The sequence below is a fragment of the Babylonia areolata genome, chromosome 31 (genome assembly GCF_041734735.1).
Source record: "Babylonia areolata isolate BAREFJ2019XMU chromosome 31, ASM4173473v1, whole genome shotgun sequence".
In the NCBI taxonomy this organism is placed as follows: domain Eukaryota; kingdom Metazoa; phylum Mollusca; class Gastropoda; order Neogastropoda; family Buccinidae; genus Babylonia; species Babylonia areolata.
This window is the reverse complement of record NC_134906.1, coordinates 31,175,997-31,189,445: the sequence shown is the minus strand read 5'-3', so window position 1 is coordinate 31,189,445 and position 13,449 is coordinate 31,175,997. Positions and strand designations below refer to the sequence as shown.

At 41.5% G+C, this 13,449-nt stretch overlaps 1 protein-coding gene across 3 annotated transcripts in view; it reads left to right on the top strand.

Annotated features, from left to right (window-relative positions):
• LOC143276145 (uncharacterized) overlaps nucleotides 1–13,449 on the top strand; it is a 215,760-nt gene that overhangs the window by 48,957 nt on the left and 153,354 nt on the right. Inside the window, exons 2-4 of one of the 3 annotated variants that reach the window (XM_076580561.1) lie at nucleotides 7,559–7,744; nucleotides 8,813–9,017; nucleotides 10,973–11,144. In XM_076580561.1, the coding sequence (XP_076436676.1) occupies nucleotides 7,559–7,744; nucleotides 8,813–9,017; nucleotides 10,973–11,144 (563 nt within the window). Of the gene's footprint in view, nucleotides 1–7,558; nucleotides 7,745–8,812; nucleotides 9,018–9,104; nucleotides 9,152–9,511; nucleotides 9,554–10,972; nucleotides 11,145–13,449 lie in introns of those variants that run through there. The other 2 variants (XM_076580563.1, XM_076580562.1) reach the window with 2 other exon arrangements.

Genomic DNA, 13,449 nt, shown 5'->3' with positions numbered 1-13,449 from the left:
CCTCCTGCACTGCTGTCCCACACACCCCTCCCGCACTGCCCTCCCTTCCCACACTGCCTTCCCACACACCCCTCCCGCACTGCCCTCCCACACACCCCTCCCGCACTGCCCTCCCGCACTGCCCTCCCACTCCTCCCCATCCTCTCCAACCCACCACAACTATCCATGATTTATCCTCTTTCTGTTGGTTTGATACAGTGGATTTTCTTTCTTTCTTTCTTCTTCTCTTTTCTTTCTTTCTTTCTTCTCTTTTGTTTCTTTCACTCCCACACACCCCTTCTTTCCAGGTCTGGGTGAAACAGGCATTGTGTGCTTACTCCCTTACCCTCTACTCACTAAATGCATTTATTCACTCATTTATTATCTACCTCTCTCTACCTCTCTCTCTGTTCTTTGTATACAAGCTACAGAGCATTATGTTGTAGAAGAAAATGTCTCAATAATATTTCAATTAATGCATGATGTCTTTCTTGAAACTGTGCAGTCTTGTTGTATTGAGCCAGAGGCCTGATAATCAACACATGGTTTGACTCTCTCTGTGTTTCTGTCTCTGTCTCTCACTCTCTCTCTCTCTCTGTGTCTCTGTCTCTCTCTCTCTAGCTCATATGAACACAAACACATACACACAGACAGACAAGCAGGCAAACATACAAACATACTTTGGAGAAGAGAGAGATGGAGTGGGGTAGTAATTTCTCCTTCAAAAATAATGATAAGGGTGATTAAGTTAATCAGTTTATTTTTGATGTTATATTAGCTCTGAACAGCGGCTTGTCCTTGAAAGATTTGTGTGTTAGTGCTGAGTTGGTACAAGATATAGACATCTGTGTTTTCCACATGATTTTTCAGCCTCTTTTAATTACACACAGAAAAACGACATCTGCATTTTACACAGGATTTTCCAACTCCTTTTAAGTACACACAGAAAAAAGACATCTGCATTTTACACACAGAAAAATTTTACACAGGATTTTCCAACTCCTTTTAATTACACACAGAAAGAAGACATCTGCATTTTACACAGGATTTTCCTACTCCTTTTAATTACACAGAAAGAAGACATCTCCATTTTACACAGGATTTTCCTACTCCTTTTAATTACACAGAAAGAAGACATCTCCATTTTACACACAGAAAGGTTGTACACAGGATTTTCCTACTCCTTTTAATTTCACACAGAAAAAAAAACATCTGCATTTTACACAGGATTTTCCAACTCCTTTTAATTTCACACAGAAAGAAGACATCTGCATTTTACACACAGAAAAGTTGTACACAGGATTTTCCTACTCCTTTTTATTTCACACAGAAAGAAGACATCTGCATTTTACACAGGATTTTCCTACTCCTTTTAATTTCACACAGAAAAAAGACATCTGCATTTTACACAGGATTTTCCAACTCCTTTTAATTTCACACAGAAAAAAGACATCTGCATTTTACACAGGATTTTCCTACGCCTTTTAATTTCACACAGAAAGAAGACATCTGCATTTTACACAGGATTTTCCAACTCCTTTTAATTTCACACAGAAAAAAGACATCTGCATTTTACACAGGATTTTCCAACTCCTTTTAATTTCACACAGAAAAAAGACATCTGCATTTTACACAGGATTTTCCCAACTGCTTTTAATTTCACACAGAAAAAAGACATCTGCATTTTACACAGGATTTTCCTACTCCTTTCATACACAGAAAGAAGACATCTGCAGTCAAAGCACACTCTCACGATCATACATAATTATGCTCACACACAGACAGATGCATGCACATGCATGCACTGGCACACACACACACACACACACACACACACACACACACACACACCATAGCATAAAGACCAAAGGTGCTGTTATCAAACGGAACAGGCAGCCAGGCAAACGGCTGTAATATGTATACTTGCAGATCAAGTGGACTATCCCACCAGTGCAGCAATGTATCATTTACACAAACTGCCTGTTTGTTGACTCACCAAACATGTTGCTAACCGCTGCACAGGAAAGGGGAAGGGTGTGTGAAAGGATTATCCTGCAGGCAGCAAAAGGATTATCCTGCAGGCAGCAAAAGGATTATCCTGCAGGCAGCAGGACAACACGTGGATGCTTGCATCCAGAAGGAGACACCATCAAGGGAAACTGACATAAAAATGAAGTACAAGAAATTGATTGAAATGTAATGAAATAAGATAAACCCACTTACAAAGTGAAACACACAACATAAAAATGAAGTACAAGAAATTAATTGAAATGTAGTGAAATAAGATAAACCCACTTACAAAGTGAAACACACAACATAACAAGAGAGGCAAGGCCTTCAAGACTCACTTGTGATACACTTAAAAAAAAAATTTTAAAAATCTAATCGTTAAAATGTGTTATTATAAAGCTTTGCGTTTATTAAAAAAAAAAAAAAAAAGAAGTCCTAACCAGATTTGAACCCCGCATGTTCTGGTGAGAAGAAACTGCCTTATCCATTACACTATCGTGGCTCCTTAATTGATGTTCTAAAATTTAACATTTGAACATACTTTTTTAAAGGGCGATAAATCAATTGCGGTATTTGCAGTGAGAACGCTGTTTATTCTGGTGTATCTTGGGCATTCAAAAAATCTTTAAGGGCAATAAAAAATTCTTTTTAATGTTGCAATCACACTGCAAAATTTGGCCGTTTTCACTAGATCTAGATAGATGTGCAAGTTTAGTTACACCTGCCGGGAATGTAGTACGACACGGTTGATTCAATTTCTCTTTTATGTTCATTCTAGTTTTGTAGTTTTAAAGTTGATATGAAAATTTAGTATTTTGTTAAACTAATAACATGTAGAGCCAAGTACAAGTACTTCTAAACATCGTAAGAAGTGAAAAGGACTTCATTTTGAGAAAAGTCAAGACTGGAAATTTTTTCGTTTCATCGCGATCAATTCAAGAGTATTAACTCGCATGGTTTACAATTTTTAACTGTGAATTCCGACTGATTCTGTGGATATTTTTATGGCAGTTTGGGGCATAATCCAGTAAGTGATGAGGCGTTCACAAATCTTTCTTTGAATAAATATTTAATGGTCTCCTTCTTCCATCACATGTTATCGTGTATTGTCCATTGAATATAGGATTGAACGGGCAGGTCAACAACTTGAAACAAAATGGCGTCGTTCGCGTTCACAGAGAATTTGAGCATGCGCTTTGAATGTGTATAAATATGTGTACGCAATTGATTTTTGCCCATGACCTTCAGGGCTCAGCCAACAGATCTGTAAAGTCCACTCATCATATTGATTTTAGTATTTTCTGAAAAAGACCACTTGGGCAAATGAACATAGTGAAAGCCCTGTACACTGAGAGTAAAACACACAAGCTTTTTATGCATTGAGTATAATTTCAGAATGTAATGTTTAAGATGAGAAAGATCAGTTTAAAGCAAATTAAGTCCCCTAGCATTAATAACAGAGTAATTTCCCTTTGTCACTACCTGCACCAAAACGTTTGCAAAATAAATAAAACTTCCATGCTTAGCAAAAGAAGTTCCTGTTTGAACAAAAAATGATAATAATGACTGCTCTTGTTGTTGTGTCAGAATATCAGATCAAAGTGCCAAGTTTAGAGAATACAAAAAATATAAATATAACAGTAAATGCAGTTTGCATATAATTAGGCTTCATTTTGGGGGGGGGGGTTTGTGCCCATCCCAGGGGTGCAATATTGTTTTAAACAAGATGACTGGAAAGAACTGAATTTTTCCTATTTTTATGCCTAATTTGGTGTCAGCTGACAAAGTATTTGCAGAGAAAATGTCAATGTTAAAGTTTACCACAGACACACACACACACATACACACACACACACACACACACACACAACCGAACACTGGGTTAAAACATAAACTCACTTTGTTTACACAAGTGAGTCAAAAATGAAGTACAAGAAATTAATTGAAATGTAATAAAATAAGATAAACCCACTTACAAAGTGAAACACACAAAATAAAAATGAAGTACAAGAAATTGATTGAAATGTAATGAAATAAGATAAATCTACTTACAAAGTGAAACACACAAAGTAAAGCTTAATCTAAATAAAAATCAAGCATAGAAGAGAAACTGAACAGAAATTAGAGAAAGAAACAAAACGAAATGATAATAGTAATAGATGAAATAATCAAAAATGAAATGGGAAAAAAATAAAGCGAGCTGACATGTGTGTGGAATTATCATTAACATTGTGTATCCTCATACTTGAGCTGCCTGAAAGCAAGCTGAACATGTGTGTGGAATTATCATTAACAATGCGTATCCTCATTTCTGAAAAGCCTGAAGTGAAACCTCCTGCCCAGCTGTATTGCATTTCTTAAAAAAAAAAAGAAAAAAAAAAGGTTTGCTGATGGAGATGAAGTTTAAAAGTCCCACTTAAGGCATTTCATTTCCTTTTGTGTGTGGGAACTACTCTGGGTAGATGGTGTAACGTGTGGTGTGTGACCTGTGTGGGGGGGACTACCCTGGGTAGATGGTGTAATGTCTGTGGTGTGTGACCTGGTTGTGGGATCTACCCTAGGTAAATAGTGTAACATATGTGGTGTGTGGCCTGTGTGTGGAATCTACCCTGGGTAGATGGTGTAATGTCTGTGGTGTGTGACCTGGTTGTGGGATCTACCCTAGGTAAATAGTGTAACATATGTGGTGTGTGGCCTGTGTGTGGAATCTACCCTGGGTAGATGGTGTAATGTCCTATTCTGTGGTATGTGACCTGTGTGTGGAATCTACCCTGGGTAGATGGTGTAATGTCCTATTCTGTGGTGTGTGGCCTGTGTGTGGAATCTACCCTGGGTAGATGGTGTAATGTCCTATTCTGTGGTATGTGACCTGTGTGTGGAATCTACCCTGGGTAGATGGTGTAATGTCCTATTCTGTGGTATGTGACCTGTGTGTGGAATCTACCCTGGGTAGATGGTGTAATGTCCTATTCTGTGGTATGTGACCTGTGTGTGGAATCTACCCTGGGTAGATGGTGTAATGTCCTATTCTGTGGTGTGTGGCCTGTGTGTGGAATCTACCCTGGGTAGATGGTGTAATGTCCTATTCTGTGGTGTGTGACCTGTGTGTGGAATCTACCCTGGGTAGATGGTGTAATGTCCTATTCTGTGGTATGTGACCTGTGTGTGGAATCTACCCTGGGTAGATGGTGTAATGTCCTATTCTGTGGTATGTGACCTGTGTGTGGAATCTACCCTGGGTAGATGGTGTAATGTCCTATTCTGTGGTATGTGACCTGTGTGTGGAATCTACCCTGGGTAGATGGTGTAATGTCCTATTCTGTGGTGTGTGGCCTGTGTGTGGAATCTACCCTGGGTAGATGGTGTAATGTCCTATTCTGTGGTGTGTGACCTGTGTGTGGAATCTACCCTGGGTAGATGGTGTAATGTCCTATTCTGTGGTATGTGACCTGTGTGTGGAATCTACCCTGGGTAGATGGTGTAATGTCCTATTCTGTGGTATGTGACCTGTGTGTGGAATCTACCCTGGGTAGATGGTGTAATGTCCTATTCTGTGGTATGTGACCTGTGTGTGGAATCTACCCTGGGTAGATGGTGTAATGTCCTATTCTGTGGTGTGTGGCCTGTGTGTGGAATCTACCCTGGGTAGATGGTGTAATGTCCTATTCTGTGGTATGTGACCTGTGTGTGGAATCTACCCTGGGTAGATGGTGTAATGTCCTATTCTGTGGTGTGTGGCCTGTGTGTGGAATCTACCCTGGGTAGATGGTGTAATGTCCTATTCTGTGGTGTGTGGCCTGTGTGTGGAATCTACCCTGGGTAGATGGTGTAATGTCCTATTCTGTGGTGTGTGGCCTGTGTGTGGAATCTACCCTGGGTAGATGGTGTAATGTCCTATTCTGTGGTATGTGACCTGTGTGTGGAAGCTACCCTGGGTAGATGGTGTAACATCTGTGGTGTCTGTGAAAAAGGCAGCATCACACTGCACATCATTATCACTCACTTTTCTTTTGCCCTCTGGACATCACTGGCTCTGGATTCTTTCCTCCTGTCAGACAGTGAAGACAGCAATGTGGTGTTGTCAGACAGTGAAGACAGCAATGTGTTGTTGTCAGACAGTGAAGACAGCAATGTGTGTTGTTGTCAGACAGTGAAGACAGCAATGTGGTGTTGTCAGACAGTGAAGACAGCAATGTGTGTTGTTGTCAGACAGTGAAGACAGCAATGTGTGGTGTTGTCAGACAGTGAAGACAGCAATGTGTTGTTGTCAGACAGTGAAGACAGCAATGTGGTGTTGTCAGACAGTGAAGACAGCAATGTGGTGTTGTCAGACAGTGAAGACAGCAATGTGGTGTTGTCAGACAGTGAAGACAGCAATGTGTGGTGTTGTCAGACAGTGAAGACAGCAATGTGTTGTTGTCAGACAGTGAAGACAGTAATGTGTTGTTGTCAGACAGTGAAGACAGCAATGTGTGGTGTTGTCAGACAGTGAAGACAGCAATGTGTGGTGTTGTCAGACAGTGAAGACAGCAATGTGTGGTTGTCAGACAGTGAAGACAGCAATGTGGTGTTGTCAGACAGTGAAGACAGCAATGTGTTGTTGTCAGACAGTGAAGACAGCAATGTGGTGTTGTCAGACAGTGAAGACAGCAATGTGTTGTTGTCAGACAGTGAAGACAGTAATGTGTTGTTGTCAGACAGTGAAGACAGCAATGTGGTGTTGTCAGACAGTGAAGACAGCAATGTGTTGTTGTCAGACAGTGAAGACAGCAATGTGTTGTTGTCAGACAGTGAAGACAGCAATGTGTGGTGTTGTCAGACAGTGAAGACAGCAATGTGTGGTGTTGTCAGACAGTGAAGACAGCAATGTGTGGTGTTGTCAGACAGTGAAGACAGCAATGTGTGGTGTTGTCAGACAGTGAAGACAGCAATGTGTTGTTGTCAGACAGTGAAGACAGCAATGTGTTGTTGTCAGACAGTGAAGACAGCAATGTGTGTTGTTGTCAGACAGTGAAGACAGCAATGTGTTGTTGTCAGACAGTGAAGACAGCAATGTGGTGTTGTCAGACAGTGAAGACAGCAATGTGTTGTTGTCAGACAGTGAAGACAGTAATGTGTGGTGTTGTCAGACAGTGAAGACAGCAATGTGTGGTGTTGTCAGACAGTGAAGACAGCAATGTGTGGTGTTGTCAGACAGTGAAGACAGCAATGTGTTGTTGTCAGACAGTGAAGACAGCAATGTGTGTTGTTGTCAGACAGTGAAGACAGCAATGTGTTGTTGTCAGACAGTGAAGACAGCAATGTGTGGTGTTGTCAGACAGTGAAGACAGCAATGTGTGGTGTTGTCAGACAGTGAAGACAGCAATGTGTTGTTGTCAGACAGTGAAGACAGCAATGTGTGTTGTTGTCAGACAGTGAAGACAGCAATGTGTGGTGTTGTCAGACAGTGAAGACAGCAGTGTGTGTTGTTGTCAGACAGTGAAGACAGCAATGTGTTGTCAGACAGTGAAGACAGCAGTGTGTGCTGTTGTCAGACAGTGAAGACAGCAGTGTGTGTTGTTGTTTTCAGGAGAAGTGGACCTGCTGAGTGAGGTGCAGATATCGAAGGCAGCACGTGGCGTGACGGAGACGGTGGGGTTCTGCCCCCTGAGGGCAGCAGCAGAGGGGCAGCCAGTGGAGGAGGGGCTGCCGGACCTGGCCTACAGGGTCAGTGAGGACGCACAACTCAGGGTGGAGCTCCAAAAGGCTTTTAGAGGTCAGCTCTGTGTGTGTGTGTGTGTGTGTGTGTGTGTGCGCGCGTGTTTGTGTGTGTGTGTATGCAAGTGTGTGTCTTTGCGTGCATGTGTGTGTGTGTGCGTGTGTGTGTGTGTGTGTGTGTGTGTGTGCGCGCGTGCACACGCACATGTGCACGCATGTGTGTGAGTGTGTGTGTTTATGTGTGTGTGTGTGCGCGTGCATGCATTTATGTGTGTGTGTGTGTGTGCATGTGCATTTATGTGTGTGTGTCTGTGTGTGTGTGCGCACATGCATTTATGTGTGGTGTGTGTGTGCACATGTGCATTTATGTAACACGTCTTGTTTCTCAGTGGATTGTCCTGCTTGTGTTCATTTACTGATATTTGCTGATTTGAAGAATAGTTTTTCATGCTGATTTTTACCTAAGTAAATGATGTCCATGCTAATATTTGCCCAATTTAACTGTAGATTGCCAAGCTAATATTTGCCTGATTGAATAACAGATTTCCATGCTGATATCTGCCTTATCAGACAACATATGTTCATGTTGATTTTTGCCTAATTGAACAGAGTTCCATGATAATTGCCATACTGAATAATGCATCTCCAGGTTAATATTTTCCTTATTGAACAACAGGCTTATATTTAACAACTGATATTGCAACTAGTATTTGCCAAATTTTACAATAGATTTCCTGGACAACATATTTCGTTGTTAAAATGTTCTCAACTGAACTGCAGGTATCGTTATTCGATATTTGCCGAATGGAACAACAGGTTTTGGCTTTGTATATCTGCGTGTGTACAACAGTTGAGGGTGTAAAGTGTATGATTATTTTTGTTTGGTGAAAAAAGGAAGGAATGGTCAACATTAAAGCAAGTCCAATTCTCTGTGCATCAGCTTGACAGCATGGTGCCCTGGTTTCTTCTCCAGGTGTCATGTCATGTTGCAGGGGAGGATAGTGACGAGGGTGTTGAATAAAACACTGTTCTGACTGCAGTGTTATCCGCCCTGATGTGGCCATGTACAATCAGCCAGCTTATGATCAATACTCAAAATATTTTTCCTTTTTTTTTTCATGTTCAGGGGGATTTCCTACGGACTTCTCCATCCTGGCAACCATCAAGGCGGATGCAGGCAACACAGGCAAGGTGTTCTCCATCGTTGGGGAGGAAAGTCTGACTGAGATGCTGGCCCTCAAGGTCGGCCGCTACTCTGAACTCATGTTTCAGGATGCCAACAACAAACCTTTGGAACCCATCCCTCTAGGGGTGGACCTGTCTGATGGAAAGTGAGTGGGGGGACTGATGGTGATGATGATGATGATAACGATGATGGTTATAACAATGATGATGAAGGTTACAATGATGGTAACAACAAACCTTTGGAACCCATCCCTCTAGGGGTGGACCTGTCTGATGGAAAGTGAGTGGGGGGACTGATGGTGATGATGATGATGATAACGATGATGGTTATAACAATGATGATGAAGGTTACAATGATGGTAACAACAAACCTTTGGAACCCATCCCTGTAGGGGTGGACCTGTCTGATGGAAAGTGAGTGGGGGGACTGATGGTGATGATGATGATGATAACGATGATGGTTATAACAGTGATGATGAAGGTTACAATGATGGTAACAACAAACCCATGGGACCCATCCCTGTAGGGGTGGACCTGTCCGATGGAAAGTGAGTGGGGGGACTGATGGTGATGATGATGATGATAACGATGATGGTTATAACAGTGATGATGAAGGTTACAATGATGGTAACAACAAACCCATGGGACCCATCCCTCTAGGGGTGGACCTGTCTGATGGAAAGTGAGTGGGGGGACTGATGGTGATGATGATGATGATAACGATGATGGTTATAACAGTGATGATGAAGGTTACAATGATGGTAACAACAAACCCATGGGACCCATCCCTGTAGGGGTGGACCTGTCCGATGGAAAGTGAGTGGGGGGACTGATGGTGATGATGATGATTGTTATAATGATGATGATGGTTATTATGGTAATGATATGGTTATAGCAATGAAGATGAAGGTTGTAATGATGATGATGATGGTTATAACAATGATGATGATGCTTATAACAATGATGCTTATAACGATGATGATGATGAAGCTTATAATGATGATGATGATGCTTATAATGATGATGATGATGGTTATAATGATAACGTTCATGGTTATGATGATGCTGACAACAAACCCATGGAGCCTCTTAAGGTGAATCTGTCCAGTGGGGGTACTGACAGTGATGGTATTCATCATGGTTATAATGATGGTGATGGTACAATCGGTCCAGTGGGGGTACTGACAGTGATGGTATTCATCATGGTTATAATGATGGTGATGGTACAGTCTGTCTAGTGGGGGTACTGACAGTGATGGTATTCATCATGGTGACAGTGATGATATTTATCATGGTTATAATGATGATGATGATGATGGTACAATCGGTCCAGTGGGGGTACTGACAGTGATGGTATTCATCATGGTGACAGTGATGATATTCATCATGGTTATAATGATGATGATGGAACAATCTGTCCAGTGGGGGTACTGACAGTGATGATATTCATCATGGTTATAATGATGATGGTGATGGTACAGTCTGTCCAGTGGGGGTACTGACAGTGATGATATTCATCATGGTTATAATGATGATGATGATGGTGATGGTACAGTCTGTCCAGTGGGGATACTGACAGTGATGATATTCATCATGGTTATAATGATGATGATGATGGTGATGGTACAGTCTGTCCAGTGGGGGTACTGACAGTGATGATATTCATCATGGTTATAATGATGATGATGGAACAATCTGTCCAGTGGGGGTACTGACAGTGATGATATTCATCATGGTTATAATGATGATGATGGTGATGGTACAGTCTGTCCAGTGGGGGTACTGACAGTGATGATATTCATCATGGTTATAATGATGATGATGGTGATGGTACAGTCTGTCCAGTGGGGGTACTGACAGTGATGATATTCATCATGGTTGTAATGATGATGATGGTGATGGTACAGTCAGAATGGTGGTGCTAACAATCCTGATAATTGCTTTGATGCTGACACCAGACGCACAAACACAAACACGCTCGCATGTACGCATGCACGCACACACGCATGTACGCGCGCGCGCACACACACACACACACACACACACACAGAGGGAGTAAAGAGAGAGAGAGAGAGATAAACCATTAATTTTTGTTTTTCAGCTGGCATCGTATAGGTTTGAGCGTCAAAGGCGACACACTGGTTGTGATTGATGACTGTGAGCAAACCCAGGAACCAATCAGAATTGGCCGTACCATGCCCCCCATTCCTTTTGAGAAAAAGGGCATGGCCTTTGTTGGGTACGAGATGGAGACCAATAGAGAGTTGTACAAAGTGAGTTCTTTTGTTTGTACTCTTTCTTCACAGTTTGTACAGTGTGAGTTTTTCTTTCTTTCAGTGTTTGTTGACAGCTTGTACCATGTCAGTACTTCTTTCTTTCAATGTTTGTTGACAGCTTGTACCATGTCAGTACTTCTTTCTTTCAGGGTTTGTTGACAGCTTGTACCATGTCAGTACTTCTTTCTTTCAGGGTTTGTTGACAGCTTGTACCATGTCAGTACTTCTTTCTTTCAGTGTTTGTTGACAGCTTGTACCATGTCAGTACTTCTTTCTTTCAGCGTTTGTTGACAGCTTGTACCATGTCAGTACTTCTTTCTTTCAGTGTTTGTTGACAGTTTGTACCATGTCAGTACTTCTTTCTTTCAGTGTTTGTTGACAGCTTGTACCATGTCAGTACTTCTTTCTTTCAGTGTTTGTTGACTGCTTGTACCATGTCAGTACTTCTTTCTTTCAGTGTTTGTTGACAGCTTGTACCATGTCAGTACTTCTTTCTTTCAGTGTTTGTTGACAGCTTGTACCATGTCAGTACTTCTTTCTTTCAGTGTTTGTTGACAGCTTGTACCGTGTCAGTACTTCTTTCTTTCAGTGTTTGCTGACAGCTTGTACCATGTCAGTACTTCTTTCTTTCAGTGTTTGTTGACAGTTTGTACCATGTCAGTCATGTATCTGTTGTCACTCCCAAGTGTGTCCACTTTCAGAACAAAATGTATCTGTTGTCACTCCCAAGTGTGTCCACTTTCAGAACAAAATGTATCTGTTCAACATGGCCCCGGAATGGAATCTGTCTCCTTTTTCTCCCCAAACAAGTCTGTATGGTGTGTTTCTGAATGGATGTCTGTATGGTGTGTTTCTGAATGGATGTCTGTATGGTGTGTTTCTGAGTGGATGTCTGTATGGTGTGTTTCTGAATGGATGTCTGTATGGTGTGTTTCTGAATGGATGTCTGTATGGTGTGTTTCTGAATGGATGTCTGTATGGTGTGTTTCTGAATGGAAGTCTGTATGGTGTGTTTCTGAATGGAAGTCTGTATGGTGTGTTTCTGAGTGGATGTCTGTATGGTGTGTTTCTGAGTGGATGTCTGTATGGTGTGTTTCTGAATGGATGTCTGTATGGTGTGTTTCTGAATGGATGTCTGTATGGTGTGTTTCTGAATGGATGTCTGTATGGTGTGTTTCTGAATGGAAGTCTGTATGGTGTGTTTCTGAATGGAAGTCTGTATGGTGTGTTTCTGAATGGATGTCTGTATGGTGTGTTTCTGAATGGAAGTCTGTATGGTGTGTTTCTGAATGGATGTCTGTATGGTGTGTTTCTGAATGGATGTCTGTATGGTGTGTTTCTGAATGGATGTCTGTATGGTGTGTTTCTGAATGGATGTCTGTATGGTGTGTTTCTGAATGGAAGTCTGTATGGTGTGTTTCTGAATGGATGTCTGTATGGTGTGTTTCTGAATGGATGTCTGTATGGTGTGTTTCTGAATGGAAGTCTGTATGGTGTGTTTCTGAATGGATGTCTGTATGGTGTGTTTCTGAATGGATGTCTGTATGGTGTGTTTCTGAATGGATGTCTGTATGGTGTGTTTCTGAATGGATGGCTGTATGGTGTGTTTCTGAATGGAAGTCTGTATGGTGTGTTTCTGAATGGATGTCTGTATGGTGTGTTTCTGAATGGATGTCTGTATGGTGTGTTTCTGAATGGAAGTCTGTATGGTGTGTTTCTGAATGGATGTCTGTATGGTGTGTTTCTGAATGGATGTCTGTATGGTGTGTTTCTGAATGGAAGTCTGTATGGTGTGTTTCTGAATGGATGTCTGTATGGTGTGTTTCTGAATGGATGTCTGTATGGTGTGTTTCTGAATGGAAGTCTGTATGGTGTGTTTCTGAATGGATGTCTGTATGGTGTGTTTCTGAATGGATGTTGCAGACACCTTTAGAATAAAACCAGACAGTGTTGTTGGTTCAAACCCTTTCTGCCCAACACCTGTAAAATAAAACCAGGCAGTTTTGTTGGTTCAAACCCTTTCTGCCCAACACCTGTAAAATAAAACCAGACAGTGTTGTTGGTTCAAACCCTTTCTGTCCAACACCTGTAAAATAAAACCAGACAGTGTTGTTGGTTCAAACCCTTTCTGTCCAACACCTGTAAAATAAAACCAGACAGTGTTGTTGGTTCAAACCCTTTCTGTCCAACACCTGTAAAATAAAACCAGACAGTGTTGTTGGTTCAAACCCTTTCTGCCCAACACCTGTAAAATAAAACCAGACAGTGTTGTTGGTTCAAACCCTTTCTGCCCAACACCTGT